This window comes from Oncorhynchus clarkii, chromosome 12 (genome assembly GCF_045791955.1).
Source record: "Oncorhynchus clarkii lewisi isolate Uvic-CL-2024 chromosome 12, UVic_Ocla_1.0, whole genome shotgun sequence".
NCBI lineage: Eukaryota > Metazoa > Chordata > Actinopteri > Salmoniformes > Salmonidae > Oncorhynchus > Oncorhynchus clarkii.
The window spans coordinates 90,638,410-90,656,158 of NC_092158.1; the positions used below are offsets into that span (position 1 = coordinate 90,638,410).

Here is a 17,749-nt window from a genome sequence, read left to right on the forward strand (position 1 = left end):
GAATATTTCTGCCATACACACACAGGAAAACAGTTCCAAATATATGACATTATGTGCACCTCCACCCATGTTATCTACATGATTAAATGTCCATGTTGGTTGTGTTATGTAGGTAAAACCTCTCGTTCTCCTGTGATGGAACATTTTATGTTTGAGTTCTATTCATGTGCTTTTCTAATAACCAATTTCTGTGTTCATGCAAGTGACTGAACAAATCCTCACTATCAGTATCTGCAATTTGGCAGTACGCCCAAACCCTGTTTTTGAGAATGTAAAATCAGTTTCAAGGTCTCAGTTTAGAGAAGCCTTGTGAGGTATTGGTCAGTCACATGTATGACCCAGTATTGTTAGGTCACATGAAGCAAATGTCAATAATGAATGAATTAGCTAAATCATACAAATATGACTTGTCTGCAGTATATAAAGAACTAACGAGACTGCCCCGGGGGAGCTCCTGATTGACATGTGTACTTGGTGCATTGAGTTGGTTGAAACCTCTCCAGCGCATTGATAAAGAATTATTCATTTAAAATTGATTTAGGGTCCCTGTGTAGACTTTTCACAACACTCCCAAATAGAGAATTAGTGAACAATCAGGAGAAATGACATGGATTATTCACGTACTTGATAGGTCGATGTCCTCGTTGTGGTTTTACTGACGTGTTTAATATATTTTATGTGCACATTGTTATATTTGGTAACTAACATGTTTATTTTCCCTAGACTCCAACCCCATTAAACGGGTATGGGTGGAGCAATGTCTACATAAGAGTGCAAATTAAAAACACTCAAAAGCTCTGGCAAAGTCCTTAAAACTTGTTGACGCTACCCATCCCGGTAGTGGGATAATTGTCATCAGCAACCGCTGAATAGCATAGCGCCACAGTCAAATAATATTACAAAAAAAAAATCATAAAATCACAAGTGCAATATTGCAAAACACAGTTTAGCCTTTTATTAATCCACCTGTCGTCTCAGATTTTGAAATTATGCTTTATAGCGAACGCAATCCAAGCGTTTGTATAAATTTATCGATCGCATGACAAAACATTAAGTACACTTAGCATCAGGTAGCTTGGTCACGAAAAGATTCTCTGGTCTGATAAAACCAAGATTGAACTCTTTGGCCTGAATGCCAAGCGTTACATCTGGAGGAAACCTGGCACCATCCCTACGGTGAAGCATAGTGGTTGCAGCATCATGCTGTAGAGATGTTTTTCAGCGGCAGAGACCGGGATACTAGTCAGGAAAGATGAGTACAGAGATCCTTGATGAAAATCGGCTTCAGAGCGCTCAGGACCTCAGACTGGGGCAAAGGTTCACCTTCCAACAGGACAATGACCCTAAGCACACAGTCAAGACAACGCAGGAGTGGCTTTGGGACAAGTCTCTGAATGTCCTTGAGTGGCCCAGCCAGAGCTCGGACTTGAACCTGATCCATCTCTGGAGAGACCTGAAAATAGCTGTGCATCGACGTTCCCCATCCAACCTGACAGAGGTTTGGAGGATCTGCAGAGAAGAATGGGAGAAAGTCCCCAAATACAGCTGTCAAGCTTGTAGTGTCATACCCAAGAAGACTCGAGGCTGTAAACTCTGCCAAAGGTGCTTCAACAAAGTATTGAGTAAAGGGTCTGAATACTTATATAAATGAGATATTTCAGTTTCTTATTTTGTAAACATTTGTATGAAAACTGTTTTTTTGCTTTGTCATTACGGAGTATTGTGTGTAGATTGAGGCGGGGGACGATTTAAACCATTTTAGAATAAGGCTGTAAAACGTCTGAGTACTGTTTGCAAACCCTATCCTGGATCACAACTCCTACGGAGATGCTTCAGAAATACAGGCACTAGTCTATCATAACACATGGCATGGGAATGTAGCCTATTAGAAGTGTTTAGTAAAAACCAACTGCTGCTTTTCATTGGTTATTCACTTTTCGTACTCAACATACTACAACATCCACCACCATACTTTTAGTTCAATGCAACTGAGATCTTCTAGACTGAAGACAGACAACTATGGTAAGACACATTTCTACAAAAAGATGCCATTTATTTAGATTCATAATTCAAGAAAAAAGTCTAAGTGTAACATTTACAATTCTTACAAGAAGAAAATACAGTACAAATCCTTTCAAGGAGAGGGAGGGAGTCTGAGAAAGAGTGGGGAGAGAGAGGGGAGCCGGTCAATATGGAGTCTCGGTTGGTTCTGCCTCTCACCATCCAAAGCGAGACACCAGCTTCTCCTGATCATCCAGATCTTTCTGCACCTTCTTCCTCATGTAGAATATGGGACAGTCCCGGCTAGATAGAGAGAGACACAGCAACATTTACTTATAAATAATATCATATATACAGTGGGGTCCTAAATTATTGACAACCTTGATAAAGATGAGCAAAAATGTATAAAATAATTAAAATACTATATGCTCCATAAAAATGGGGATGAATATTATTTTATGCTTATATCATTGCTCAGAGAAAGAGATTTTGATTAGGTAATATGTTTTTTTCTCCCCTTTACAATACCTCACCTTGTGAGGGTTAAAGGTACTGAGCCTTTTTCTAAAAGGTTTTATGAGTTGGAGAATCCAATATGAGGGATTTTAGACCATTCCTCCATACAGAATGCTTCCAGATCCCTGATATCCGTTGTCTGTGCATATGGACTGCCCTCTTCAATTCAAACCACAGGTTTTCAAATGGGTTTGAAGTCTGGAGACTGAGATGGCCATTGCAAAATGTTGATTTAGTGGCCAATAAAAATGTATTTGTGGATTTTGATGTGTGCTTGGTCTGTGTGTAACAGATATGTTGATATGGGTTTATGTGTGGTAATTGTCCAACGTGAGTGTACACTGCTGGTACAGACGTTGCATTCTTAGGTGCGTTAAAGGATCCCTGCACTGCATATTTCAGAAGTGAATATAGAGCATCTCCCATGTCAGAAGTGAATATAGAGCATCTCCCATGTCAGAAGTGAATATAGAGCATCTCCCATGTCAGAAGTGAATATAAAGTATCTCCCATGTCAGAAGTGAATATAGAGTATCTCCCATGTCAGAAGTGAATATAGAGTATCTCCCATGTCAGAAGTGAATATAGAGTATCTCCCATGTCAGAAGTGAATATAGAGTATCTCCTGTTTCAGAAATGTCACCTATGTATTTATTTACCTAAGTTATCTTTAGATTGTAAACAAACTTGGAGCTTGACATCACCCTGTGAGAGTCACATTAACGATGTTTATTTTTTTATTTATTTTATTTTACCTTTATTTAACTAGGCAAGTCAGTTAAGAACAAATTCTTATTTTCAATGACGGCCTAGGAACAGTGGGTTAACTGCCTGTTCAGGGGCAGAACGACAGATTTGTACCTTGTCAGCTCGGGGGTTTGAACTTGCAACCTTCCGGTTACTAGTCCAACACTCTAACCACTAGGCTACCCTGCCGCCCCATGTACCGGGGAAGTAACTTTCAAACACACACATCTGTACACCAATTGTATGCATTTGTATGTGTGTGTGTGTGTGTGTGTGTGTGTGTGTGTGTGTGTGTGTGTGTGTGTGTGTGTACCTGGTACAGAGCACATCCTCATGGAGAGAGCCCTGACAGCGTTGACACTGTGTCCACAGGCGAGAGAAGCGCTCCTCCAGAGTACTTAAGTGGAAGATCTAGAATTCAAAGAGATTCAACATTAGTAAGTACAAATCAGGAGAAATTCACCATTAGTAAGTACAAATCAGGAGAAATTCACCATTTGTAAGTACAAATCAGGAGAAATTCACCATTAAAGTATACTGAACAAAAATATAAAACGCAACATGCAACAATTTCAAAGATTTTGCTGAGATACAGTTCATATAAGGAAATCAGTCAATTGAAATAAATTCATTAGGCCCTAATCTATGGATTTCACATGACTGGACAGGGGTACAACCATGGGTGGGCATAGGGTCACCCACTGCAAAGCCAGGTCCAACCCATCAGAATGAGTTTTTCCCCACAAAAGGGCTTAATTACAGACTAAAACCCCTCCGCAACTGTCAAGTGGATAGATTATATTGGTAAAGGAGAAATGCTCACAAACAGGGATGTAAACAAAATGGTGCCCAGAATTTGAGAGAAATAAGCTTTTTCTGGGATCTTTTATTTCAGCTCATGAAACATGGGACCAACACTTTACATGTTGTGTTTATATTTTTGTTCAGTGTCGTTATCAGATGGATTCACCATTAGTAAGTAGTTATCACCACATCACCTTGGCACACCCCAATGTACGCATGTAGTATCCTTGTTACATTAAATATTTAGCATCAGATTAACAGAACAGGTTGATATATTAGGTCCTAATGAACAGGACCCAGATTAACAGAACAGGGTTGATATACACTGCTCAAAAAAATAAAGGGAACACTAAAATAACACATCCTAGATCTGAATGAATGAAATATTCTTAATAAATACTTTTTTCTTTACATAGTTGAATGTGCTGACAACAAAACCACACAAAAATGATCAATGGAAATCTAAATTTATCAACCCATGGAGGTCTGGATTTGGAGTCACACTCAAAATGAAAGTGGAAAACCACACTACAGGCTGATCCAACTTTGATGTATTGTCCTTAAAACAAGTCAAAATGAGGCTCAGTAGTGTGTGTGGCCTCCACGTGCCTGTATGACCTCCCTACAACGCCTGGGCATGCTCCTGATGAGGTGGCGGATGGTCTCCTGAGGGATCTCCTCCCAGACCTGGACTAAAGCATCCGCCAACTCCAGGACAGTCTGTGGTGCAACGTGGTGTTGGTGGATGGAGCGAGACATGATGTCCCAGATGTGCTCAATTGGATTCAGGTCTGGGGAACGGGCAGGCCAGTCCATAGCATCAATGCCTTCCTCTTGCAGGTACTGCTGACACACTCCAGCCACATGAGGTCCAGCATTGTCTTGCGTTAGGAGGAACCCAGGGCCAACCACACCAGCATATGGTCTCACAAGGGGTCTGAGGATCTCATCTCGGTACCTAATGGCAGTCAGGCTACCTCTGGCGAGCACATGGAGGGCTGTGCGGCCCCCATGACTGACCCACCGCCAAACCGGTCATGCTGGAGGATGTTGCAGACAGCAGAACGTTCTCCACGGCGTCTCCAGACTCTGTCACGTCTGTCACATGTGCTCAGTGTGAACCTGCTTTCATCTGTGAAGAGCACAGGGCGCCAGTGGCGAATTTGCCAATCTTGGTGTTCTCTGGCAAATGCCAAACGTCCTGCACGGTGTTGGGCTGTAAGCACAACCCCCACCTGTGGACGTTGGGCCCTCATACCACCCTCATGGAGCCTGTTTCTGACCGTTAGAGCAGACACATGCACATTTGTGGCATGCTGGAGTTCATTTTGCAGGGCTCTGGCAGTGCTCCTCCTGCTCCTCCTTGCACAAAGGCGGAGGTAGCAGTCCTGCTGCTGGATTGTTGTCCTCCTACGGCCTCCTCCACGTCTCCTGATGTACTGGCCTGTCTCCTGGTAGCGCCTCCATGCTCTGGACACTACGCTGACAGACACAGCAAACCTTCTTTTCACAGCTCGCATTGATGTGCCACCCTGGATGAGCTGCACTACCTGAGCCACTTGTGTGGGTTGTAGATTCTGTCTCATGCTACCACTAGAGTGAAAGCACCGCCAGCATTGAAAAGTGACCAAAACATCAGCCAGGAAGCATAGGAACTGAGAAGTGGTCTGTGGTCACCACCTGCAGAACCACTCCTTTATTGGGGGTGTCTTGCTAATTGCCTATAATTTCCACCTGTTGTCTATTCCATTTGCACAACAGCATGTGCAATTTATTGTCAATCAGTGTTGCTTCCTAAGTGGACAGTTTGATTTCACAGAAGTGTGATTGACTTGGAGTTACATTGTGTTGTTTAAGTGTTCCCTTTATTTTTTTGAGCAGTGTATTAGTTCCTAATGAACAGGACCCAGATTAACACAACAGGTTGATATATTGTACCTCTTTCTGGTACAGCTCCGACTCCTTCTTCTTACAGAAATCACACACAGCCGCTGTGGGGAGGAAAGCAGAGATTACAAATCACACAGTTTTGTACAACTAACCTAACACACAATTCAGTCCCATTCAAAATCCTATTTTCCCTAACCCCTAACCTTAACCCCCCTAGAAATAGCATCTGACCTTGTGGGGACCAACAAAATGTTTGTTTGTTTACTATTCTTGTGGCATAGTTAAACACGTACACAAAGAGGACGGATTAGTGGGAACACAGCTACAGTAGAAAGAGGACGCATTAGTGGGAACACAGAGCTACAGTAGAAAGAGGACGCATTAGTGGGAACACAGAGCTACAGTAGAAAGAGGATGGATTAGTGGGAACCACAGCCAGTGTAGAATGATGGATTAGTGGGAACACACAGCCAGTGTAGAATGATGGATTAGTGGGAACACACAGCCACAGTAGAAAGAGGTTGGATTAGTGGGAACCACAGCCAGTGTAGAAAGAGGATGGATTAGTGGGAACCACAGCCAGTGTAGAATGATGGATTAGTGGGAACACACAGCCACAGTAGAAAGAGGTTGGATTAGTGGGAACCACAGCCAGTGTAGAATGATGGATTAGTGGGAACACACAGCCAGTGTAGAATGATGGATTAGTGGGAACACACAGCCACAGTAGAAAGAGGTTGGATTAGTGGGAACCACAGCCAGTGTAGAATGATGGATTAGTGGGAACACACAGCCAGTGTAGAATGATGGATTAGTGGGAACACACAGCCACAGTAGAAAGAGGTTGGATTAGTGGGAACCACAGCCAGTGTAGAATGATGGATTAGTGGGAACACACAGCCAGTGTAGAATGATGGATTAGTGGGAACACACAGCCACAGTAGAAAGAGGTTGGATTAGTGGGAACCACAGCCAGTGTAGAATGATGGATTAGTGGGAACACACAGCCACAGTAGAAAGAGGTTGGATTAGTGGGAACCACAGCCAGTGTAGAATGTTGGATTAGTGGGAACCACAGCCAGTGTAGAATGATGGATTAGTGGGAACACACAGCCACAGTAGAAAGAGGTTGGATTAGTGGGAACACAGCCACTGTAGAATGATGGATTAGTGGGAACACACAGCCACAGTAGAAAGAGGATAGATTAGTGGGAACACACAGCCACAGTAGAAAGAGGACGGATTAGTGGGAACACACAGCCACAGTAGAACAATGGATTAGTGGGAACACAGCCACAGTAGAACAATGGATTAGTGGGAACACAGCCACAGTAGAAAGAGGTTGGATTAGTGGGAACACGCAGACACAGTAGAAAGAGGATAAATTAGTGGGAACACACAGTCACAGTAGAAAGAGGTTGGATTAGTGGGAACACACAGCCACAGTAGAACGAGGTTGAATTAGTGGGAACACACAGCCACAGTAGAAAGAGGATGGATTAGTGGGAACACACAGCCACAGTAGAACGAGGTTGGATTAGTGGGAACACACAGCCACAGTAGAAAGAGGATGGATTAGTGGGAACACACAGCCACAGTAGAAAGAGGATGGATTAGTGGGAACACACAGCCACTATAGAAAAATGGATGGCTAAGTGGGAACATCCTCTTTCTACTGTGGCTGTGTGTTCCCACTAATCCATCCATCAAACTGATAAATTACTTCCACACACACACACACACACACACACAGTACATTATTACTCTCTCTCACCATCGTCCTTCAGCACTGCTCTGCAACCGATACAGGCGCTCCTCTTGGTGGCGAAGGCCATGAGCCCCCCCACCCTGGAGGTCAACACTGTCTTACAGCGCGTGTGATCCCCCTCTGAAACACACATCAAATCAACTTTATTTCTGCAATTAGTCTAATAGCAGCAGCAGTCATGGTGTGTTTGTAGTGTGAGTGACAGGGCGTAGAGAAAGGAAGAGACTCTGTGTGTGTGTGTGTGTGTGTGTGTGTGTGTGTGTGTGTGTGTGTGTGTGACAGAGCGTAGAGAAAGGAAGAGACTCTGTGTGTGTGCGAGTGAGAGGGCCGAGAGAAAGGAAGAGACCCTGTCTGTGTGTGTGTGTGTGTGTGTGTGTGTGTGTGTGTGTGTGTGTGTGTGTGTGTGTGTGTGTGTGTGTGTATTTGTGCGTGTGTGTGTGTGTGTGAGTGAGTGAGTGAGAGGGCCGAGAGAAAGGAAGAGACCCTGTGTGTGTGTGTGTGTGTGTGTGTGTGTGTAGCATGCTGACTCACTCAGTAAGACGCTCTCTGCTTTGCTCTCTCCCAGGATGGGCTCAAAGATGCGGAGCAGTGGCTTGGAGAGCTGTTGTTCCAGGTAGTACTGGGTGTCAATGGGAATGTTGTTCTCCAGAACATAGATTGGATCCTACACACACAATAGAAATGATTTGTGTGAATGTTAATTAATGTATAGCTTTACACGACACACCGACAATCACATTAATATTTCCAATAGCCTCCAATAGACAGACACAGTTCTAACCTCAGACTTCATGTATGCTGCTACTCCTTTGGCAGCTTTGATGATGACATAGGGAACTCTGTCTCCCAGTTGGGGGGCGCTACCCGCGTCTCTCTTCTTCATCCTGCAGAGGGGTCAGAGGTTATCAACTGGTAACAAAGATAAAATAACAACTTATTTGGATGGGCTTCCATCAACTGTTCCAATCCAGCCATTACAATGAGCCTTTCCACCCCATTTCTCCCTGTAACAGCCTCCAATGTTCCTCCTCTCTCTGTGCATCTCTCCCTCCTTACCTCTCGGCCAGCTCCACATGCGCCTGCTTGGCAGCGTACTCCTGGGCTGTGCGGGTCAGCTCCTTGGTGATAACCAGCTGGCTGATGTCGATGCGGTTACACAGCAGGTCAGAGATCACCTCTTTGGCGTGGGCCACCGCACCCTGCGGATCTCTGTGTAGAGAGACCAGGAGGGAGGGAGGGTAGAGAGACCAGGAGGGAGGGAGGGTAGAGAGACCAGGAGGGAGGGTAGAGAGACGAGGGAGGGAGGGAGGGTAGAGAGACCAGGAGGGACGGAGGGTAGAGAGACGAGGGAGGGAGGGAAGAGAAATTAGGAGGGAGTGGAGTGAGGGAGGGTAGAGAGACCAGGAGGGAGGGAGGGTAGAGAGACGAGGGAGGGAGGGTAGAGAGACGAGGGAGGGAGGGTAGAGAGACGAGGGAGGGAGGGACGAGAGACGAGGAGGGAGTGGAGTGAGGGAGGGTAGAGAGACCAGGAGGGAGGGAGGGTAGAGAGACGAGGGAGGGAGGGAAGAGAGACGAGGAGGGAGTGGAGTGAGGGAGGGTAGAGAGACCAGGAGGGAGGGAGGGTAGAGAGACGAGGGAGAGAGGGAAGAGAGACGAGGAGGGAGTGGAGTGAGGGAGGGTAGAGAGACGAGGAGGGAGTGGAGTGAGGGAGGGTAGAGAGACCAGGAGGGAGTGGAGTGAGGGAGGGTAGAGAGACCAGGAGGGAGGGTAGAGAGACGAGGAGGGAGTGGAGTGAGGGAGGGTAGAGAGACCAGGAGGGAGTGGAGTGAGGGAGGGTAGAGAGACCAGGAGGGAGTGGAGTGAGGGAGGGTCGAGAGACCAGGAGGGAGTGGAGTGAGGGAGGGTAGAGAGACCAGGAGGGAGTGGAGTGAGGGAGGGTAGAGAGACCAGGAGGGAGGGTAGAGAGACCAGGAGGGAGTGGAGTGAGGGAGGGTAGAGAGACCAGGAGGGAGGGTAGAGAGATGAGGGAGAGAAAGAACAGAGTCAATTATTTGATTCATTTAACCAGGTTAGTCTCGTTGAAATAAAACTTTTTCAGGAGAGGCCTGAACCAAGACAGAAGCAACATCAGATTCAGACATGAACATCAACCAGACAAACCTTACATCAATATAACAAGCAGCATGTCAGTAACAAACATGTACACAACACAAATATCTAGATTGTTGTCCAATATTCTGAAATGTTCCGCAGCGGCAAATGAAAACAAGTTTCTTATTGGACATGTTAAGATAGTGCCTCCCAGTTTCACTCTGTTACAGACCTACTGAACAGGACCCGTCTATCAGAATGTTCCAGGTGGCAGCTACCCGTCTATCAGAATGTTCCAGGTGGTACGGTCCCATCTATCAGAATGTTCCAGGTGGTACGTCCCCGTCTATCAGAATGTTCTAGATGGTACCTACCCGTCTATCAGAATGTTCTAGATGGTACCTACCCGTCTATCAGAATGTTCTAGATGGTACCTACCTGTCTATCAGAATGTTCTAGATGGTACCTACCTGTCTATCAGAATGTTCTAGATGGTACCTACCCGTCTATCAGAATGTTCTAGATGGTACCTACCCGTCTATCAGAATGTTCTAGATGGTACCTACCTGTCTATCAGAATGTTCTAGATGGTACCTACCCGTCTATCAGAATGTTCTAGATGGTACCTACCCGTCTATCAGAATGTTCTAGATGGTACCTACCTGTCTATCAGAATGTTCTAGATGGTACCTACCCGTCTATCAGAATGTTCTAGATGGTACCTACCTGTCTATCAGAATGTTCTAGATGGTACCTACCTGTCTATCAGAATGTTCTAGATGGTACCTACCCGTCTATCAGAATGTTCTAGATGGTACCTACCCGTCTATCAGAATGTTCTAGATGGTACCTACCTGTCTATCAGAATGTTCTAGATGGTACCTACCCGTCTATCAGAATGTTCTAGATGGTACCTACCCGTCTATCAGAATGTTCTAGATGGTACCTACCCGTCTATCAGAATGTTCTAGATGGTACCTACCTGTCTATCAGAATGTTCTAGATGGTACCTACCCGTCTATCAGAATGTTCTAGATGGTACCTACCTGTCTATCAGAATGGTCTGCAGGCAGGAGTTGATCAGATTGGCCACCAGGGTACAGTTGTCTCTGCGGACCGTCTCGATACCCTTGCAGTCCATCTTGTCGTGAGTGTCGGCGCTGGAGGAGAAGTAGAGGCCTGCGTAGCGCTTCTTGTTGATCAACAGGTAGGGGTAGTACACCTGAAGGGAGGAGAGAGAGAGCGATAAGAGGGAGTTTAACTAGTCTTTATTTGACCGTAGAAGGAGCTCATAGTAGCCTCGGGTCAAGTCCAATAGGGAGAAGAGAGGAGAGAGTATGGATGTTAGTTATTTGACCATCCAAGAGAGGATGAGCATAGCTTTATTCCAGACTAAACAAAAGACAAAGTAGTACAAGCTAGCTTGCTCTAGCACTTGACCTGGGTTATGTTCATTCGGGAACACTGTTGATGCAACATCAAAAATTACGTTTTTCCTAATTGGACAACTCCAGGTTGTACCCATATAATTAAATAATATAATATAGTATTTTAATAGGGTCTCCGTGGTAGTACCTTCATGTTTCATAATTTCCCCCACAGGGGTTAGGGTTTTCAAACAATAGTTTCACTCTGTTTTAAAACGTTTCCTATCAACTGAACATGACCCAGGGCTATTAGCAACTGTGTTTTAAATGGTGAACTGGGTACCTTCTCAAACTCCAGTTTGATGGGAGGGGTGAAGTGGGAGGAGACCCACTCTGCCGCCTCCCTCCCAACCTCCATGGCCCTGCTCACAGTGTCCACGCCCAGTTTGACCATGACGGAGTCCGTGTCCCCGTAGATGACCTGACACACACACAGACAATCAAGGAGGGTTGTGAAAGTAGAACAACTAAAAAGAGGAGAAGAAGAAAGGACAGGTGAGGATGATGTAACGACTGTCCTCCTCGCTCTCCTCTCACCTTGGCATCGGCTTGGTAACCGTTGGCGATGGTGTACTTGGATTCCACCAGCTGTTTGGTCTGCTCAATCATCTGTCTGCCAAACCCAGTAACACTCTGGAAACACAGGGAGAGGTTAGGGACACTGGTGACACTCTGGAAACACAGGGAGAGGTTAGGAACACTGGTGACAGTCTGGAAACACAGGGAGAGGTTAGGAACACTGGTGACACTCTGGAAACACAGGGAGAGGTTAGGAACACTGGTGACACTCTGGAAACACAGGGAGAGGTTAGGAACACTGGTGACACTCTGGAAACACAGGGAGAGGTTAGGAACACTGGTGACACTCTGGAAACACAGGGAGAGGTTAGGAACACTGGTGACAGTCTGGAAACACAGGGAGAGGTTAGGAACACTGGTGACACTCTGGAAACACAGGGAGAGGTTAGGGACACTGGTGACACTCTGGAAACACAGGGAGAGGTTAGGAACACTGGTGACACTCTGGAAACACAGGGAGAGGTTAGGAGCACTGGTGACACTCTGGAAACACAGGGAGAGGTTAGGAACACTGGTGACACTCTGGAAACACAGGGAGAGGTTAGGAACACTGGTGACACTCTGGAAACACAGGGAGAGGTTAGGAACACTGGTGACACTCTGGAAACACAGGGAGAGGTTAGGAACACTGGTGACAGTCTGGAAACACAGGGAGAGGTTAGGAACACTGGTGACACTCTGGAAACACAGGGAGAGGTTAGGGACACTGGTGACACTCTGGAAACACAGGGAGAGGTTAGGAACACTGGTGACACTCTGGAAACACAGGGAGAGGTTAGGAGCACTGGTGACACTCTGGAAACACAGGGAGAGGTTAGGAACACTGGTGACACTCTGGAAACACAGGGAGAGGTTAGGAACACTGGTGACACTCTGGAAACACAGGGAGAGGTTAGGAACACTGGTGACACTCTGGAAACACAGGGAGAGGTTAGGAACACTGGTGACACTCTGGAAACACAGGGAGAGGTTAGGAACACTGGTATTTCCAAGACGTGTTAAGATGTGTCCAAAGACATCAAGACATGTTTATGTCTTAAGAAGTCTGAAGACATGGTGTTGGCTGGGTATGTAAATACAAACAGGACATTGTCTGGAGTCCTACAGCTCCACTGGCCTGGGGTCCTGGTCCCAGTTTCCACTTTGAGACACTATGCTTGAGGAAACTGGGCAGGGTGCTCACCTGTGAGATCTCAAGGCAGGGCAGCTTGCCCACCTGAGCCCCTGTAAAGCCATAGACGGAGTTGGCGCTGATTTTGAGAGCGAGCTGTCGACCGTCAAGGACCTGTTTCTTGAAAGGATCCGTTTCCTTTTTCAGCTCCGCTTTGGCCCTGAAGACATCGGAAGGGGGTCAGAAATAACAACCACCACAACAACTTTCATTTGTTAAGCCCTGTCTATTCACTGTTTGTTAAGCACTGTCTATTCACTGTTTGTTAAGCCCTGTTTATTCACTGTTTGTTAAGCCCTGTTCATTCACTGTTTGTTAAGCACGGTCTATTCACTGTTTGTTAAGCACTGTTCATTCCCTGTTTGTTAAGCACGGTCTATTCACTGTTTGTTAAGCACTGTTCATTCCCTGTTTGTTAAGCACGGTCTATTCACTGTTTGTTAAGCACTGTTCATTCCCTGTTTGTTAAGCACTGTTTGTTAAGCACTGTTCATTCTCTGTTTGTTAAGCACGGTCTATTCACTGTTTGTTAAGCACTGTTCATTCCCTGTTTGTTAAGCACTGTTCATTCACTGTTTGTTAAGCACCTGTTCATTCCCTGTTTGTTAAGCACGGTCTATTCACTGTTTGTTAAGCACTGTTCATTCCCTGTTTGTTAAGCACTGTCTATTCACTGTTTGTTAAGCACTGTTCACTCCCTGTTTGTTAAGCACTGTTTGTTAAGCACTGTTCATTCCCTGTTTGTTAAGTACTGTTTGTTAAGCACTGTTCATTCACTGTTTGTTAAGCACTGTTCATTCACTGTTTGTTAAGCACTGTTCATTCCCTGTTTGTTAAGCACTGTTTGTTAAGCACTGTTCATTCCCTGTTTGTTAAGCACTGTTCATTCACTGTTTGTTAAGCACTGTTCATTCCCTGTTTGTTAAGCACTGTTCATTCCCTGTTTGTTAAGCACTGTTCATTCACTGTTTGTTAAGCACTGTTCATTCCCTGTTTGTTAAGCACTGTTCATTCACTGTTTGTTAAGCACTGTTCATTCCCTGTTTGTTAAGCACTGTGTGTTAAGCACTGTTCATTCCCTGTTTGTTAAGCACTGTTCATTCCCTGTTTGTTAAGCACTGTTCATTCCCTGTTTGTTAAGCACTGTTCATTCCCTGTTTGTTAAGCACTGTTTGTTAAGCACTGTTCATTCCCTGTTTGTTAAGCACTGTTCATTCACTGTTTGTTAAGCACTGTTTGTTAAGCACTGTTTGTTAAGCACTGTTCATTCACTGTTTGTTAAGCACTGTTTGTTAAGCACTGTTTGTTAAGCACTGTTCATTCCCTGTTTGTTAAGCACTGTTCATTCACTGTTTGTTAAGCACTGTTTGTTAAGCACTGTTCATTCCCTGTTTGTTAAGCACTGTCTATTCCCTGTTTGTTAAGCACTGTTCATTCACTGTTTGTTAAGCACGGTTCATTCCCTGTTTGTTAAGCACTGTTCATTCCCTGTTTGTTAAGCACTGTTCATTCCCTGTTTGTTAAGCACTGTTCATTCACTGTTTGTTAAGCACTGTTCATTCCCTGTTTGTTAAGCACTGTTCATTCACTGTTTGTTAAGCACTGTTCATTCACTGTTTGTTAAGCACTGTCTATTCACTGTTTGTTAAGCACTGTTCATTCCCTGTTTGTTAAGCACTGTTCATTCCCTGTTTGTTAAGCACGGTTCGTTCACTGTTTGTTAAGCACGGTCTGTTCACTGTTTGTTAAGCACGGTTCATTCACTGTTTGTTAAGCACGGTTCATTCACTGTTTGTTAAGCACGGTTCATTCACTGTTTGTTAAGCACTGTCTATTCACTGTTTGTTAAGCACTGTTCATTCACTGTTTGTTAAGCACGGTTCATTCACTGTTTGTTAAGCACGGTTCGTTCACTGTTTGTTAAGCACGGTCTGTTCACTGTTTGTTAAGCACGGTTCATTCACTGTTTGTTAAGCACGGTTCATTCACTGTTTGTTAAGCACGGTTCGTTCACTGTTTGTTAAGCACGGTTCATTCACTGTTTGTTAAGCACGGTTCATTCACTGTTTGTTAAGCACGGTTCATTCACTGTTTGTTAAGCACGGTTCATTCACTGTTTGTTAAGCACTGTTCATTCACTGTTTGTTAAGCACTGTTCATTCCCTGTTTGTTAAGCACGGTTCATTCCCTGTTTGTTAAGCACGGTTCATTCCCTGTTTGTTAAGGTCTGCATGGACTGACTTTTGTCCAGGATGAATTGGTTCATACACAACTCAGCTTTGGTCATTTGACGGCACAAGAGTTGAATTCACTTTTGTGTGAGTGAAATGGGTTAAGAGCACACTTAAAATGTCAGAAATATACAAGAACCACCTGTCATCCCCAGGCCATCTTTTGGCCATTATATTGATGTAACCTTTATCTAAGCAGGGAGTCCCATAGAGAAACAAGTCTATTTGGCAAGGGAGCCCTGCATCTCAAACCCAGCAAGCAATTACACAATAAGTTACACACAGAAACAGTTCAATCAACACAGGAAACACAAAGAAGCAAACAAACCCAAAATTATAAGAGGAATAGTATGCATAAAGACAGCCCTCATATACTCTATAGCAGTGTTACTGATCCTAGATCAGATTGAGAAACCTAGGAGGTGCATAGACCCTCGTTTCAGCTGACTCCAGGTCAGGTCAGGTCAGTGCTTACTTCTTCCTGGCAGAGAGCAGGTCCTCCAGGATATCAGGCAGAAGTCCCTTCCTCACCGAGCTCTTAACAAACAGGTCTCCTGTGGGAGTCTTGATGAAGTCCTCTGGGGTCAGACTAAGGAGAGAAGACACCCATGTCACTTACAAAATCAACCTAGGTCGACCAATCAAGGATGCAGTCATACAAAACTGGCTGACGTTTTCACAGCCACCTGTTGCAGAGCCCTGCCGTAGCTAGATTAGGGTTGGAATGAAAACCTACAGGAGGGTAGCTCTCCAGGAACAGGGTTGGAATGAAAACCTACAGGAGGTTCGCTCTTCAGGAACAGGCTTGGAATGAAAACCTACAGGAGGGTCGCTCTTCAGGAACAGGGTTGGAATGAAAACCTACAGGAGGGTAGCTCTTCAGGAACAGGGTTGGAGTTGAAAACCTACAGGAGGGTCGCTCTCTAGGAACAGGGTTGGAGTTAAAACCTACAGGAGGGTAGCTCTCTAGGAACAGGGTTGGAGTTAAAAACCTACAGGAGGGTATCTCTCCAGGAACAGGGTTGGAGTGAACACCTACAGGAGGGTATCTCTCCAGGAACAGGGTTGGAGTGAACACCTACAGGAGGGTATCTCTCCAGGAACAGAGTTGGAGTTAAAACCTACAGGAGGGTATCTCTCCAGGAACAGAGTTGGAGTTAAAACCTAAAGGAGGGTATCTCTCCAGGAACAGAGTTGGAGTTAAAACCTACAGGAGGGTAGCTCTCCAGGAACAGAGTTGGAGTTAAAACCTACAGGAGGGTATCTCTCCAGGAACAGAGTTGGAGTTAAAACCTAAAGGAGGGTATCTCTCCAGGAACAGGGTTGGAGTTAAAACCTACAGGAGGGTAGCTCTCCAGGAACAGGGTTGGAGTTAAAACCTACAGGAGGGTATCTCTCCAGGAACAGGGTTGGAGTGAACACCTACAGGAGGGTATCTCTCCAGGAAAAGAGTTGGAGTTAAAACCTACAGGAGGGTATCTCTCCAGGAACAGAGTTGGAGTTAAAACCTACAGGAGGGTATCTCTCCAGGAACAGGGTTGGTGAGCCCTGGTTAGTGGGACAACAACAGTGACTCTCTCACCCCAGCTTCTCCGCTGAGCCCTTCTGAAGCAGGGTGGTGTAACAGAGGTTGTGGGCCATCATGATGGAGGGATACAGAGAGGAGAAATCCAGGGTGGCGATGGGGACGCTGTAGTATCTGGAGAACCCAGAGAGAGAGAGATTACTTCAACTTGATGTTTTTACCCACATAGCAGTCATAGACAGTGAAATACATAAAGGGACCACAATGGAAATAAGTCATTGACTTTACTGTGTTATCGCTGACAGCATGTATGTACTGTGTGTATATTTGTTGAACTGTCAAATACAAATAAAATCAATATTAGATTACATTAATACACAAAACTATCAAGCTAAAATCACAAGTAAAAACCATGCCAGAACACACCCTAAAACACAGAGCAGTGTTACTCACCCTAAAACACAGAGCAGTGTTACTCACCCTTTCTCTGGCTCAATGACTGTAGCTCCAGTGTAGTCTTCACCTCCCTCCGGCTTCACCACTGGCATGACCAGCCCCTGTTTCATTGCCTAACACACACACAGACTACATCATTTTCTCGGTCCCAAACATTTAGGTGAGAACGTGTGTTCTAGGAATGTGTATAGAGAGATAGAGTGTGTGTCTCACCTGCCGCAGTAGCTGGGACACCACTTTGATCTGCTGGCCTCTGGAGAGCAGGTAGGTGAGGGGAACCCCGGTGACTCTGGCCATCTCCATGTAGTTGATCACACACATCAGCTTCTGCAGCAGACGCAGGGGCAGGTAGGCATCCTTCAGGCAGTACACCGCCAGGCGCCTCCGGGTCTGCTCATTACCATTCTGGGATAGAAGGACGACAGGGAGGGAAAGAGAGGAAACATGAATGAGACGCTGTCAGTATCTGGGGGAAAGTCCTAATAGGTACTAATAGGCCTCCACTTGACAGAAAGTGAGCAGAGAGAGGAGAGAGAGAGCAGA

At 45.3% G+C, this 17,749-nt stretch overlaps 1 protein-coding gene across 1 annotated transcript in view; it reads right to left on the minus strand.

The window, feature by feature from the left end:
• Positions 1 to 1,086: 1,086 nt before the first annotated feature.
• The window catches only part of LOC139421604 (DNA polymerase delta catalytic subunit-like), a 31,052-nt gene continuing 14,389 nt past the window's right edge, over positions 1,087 to 17,749 (minus strand). The window contains exons 13-27 of the mRNA XM_071172659.1: positions 17,420 to 17,611; positions 17,231 to 17,319; positions 16,808 to 16,924; positions 15,701 to 15,814; positions 13,007 to 13,154; positions 11,782 to 11,877; positions 11,528 to 11,665; positions 10,864 to 11,039; positions 8,783 to 8,935; positions 8,508 to 8,610; positions 8,258 to 8,390; positions 7,733 to 7,846; positions 6,007 to 6,059; positions 3,578 to 3,675; positions 1,087 to 2,304 (exon numbers count right to left, since the gene is read on the minus strand). Of these exons, the coding sequence (XP_071028760.1) occupies positions 2,217 to 2,304; positions 3,578 to 3,675; positions 6,007 to 6,059; positions 7,733 to 7,846; positions 8,258 to 8,390; positions 8,508 to 8,610; positions 8,783 to 8,935; positions 10,864 to 11,039; positions 11,528 to 11,665; positions 11,782 to 11,877; positions 13,007 to 13,154; positions 15,701 to 15,814; positions 16,808 to 16,924; positions 17,231 to 17,319; positions 17,420 to 17,611 (1,812 nt within the window). The 3' untranslated portion in view covers positions 1,087 to 2,216. The remainder of the gene's footprint in view (positions 2,305 to 3,577; positions 3,676 to 6,006; positions 6,060 to 7,732; positions 7,847 to 8,257; positions 8,391 to 8,507; positions 8,611 to 8,782; positions 8,936 to 10,863; positions 11,040 to 11,527; positions 11,666 to 11,781; positions 11,878 to 13,006; positions 13,155 to 15,700; positions 15,815 to 16,807; positions 16,925 to 17,230; positions 17,320 to 17,419; positions 17,612 to 17,749) is intronic.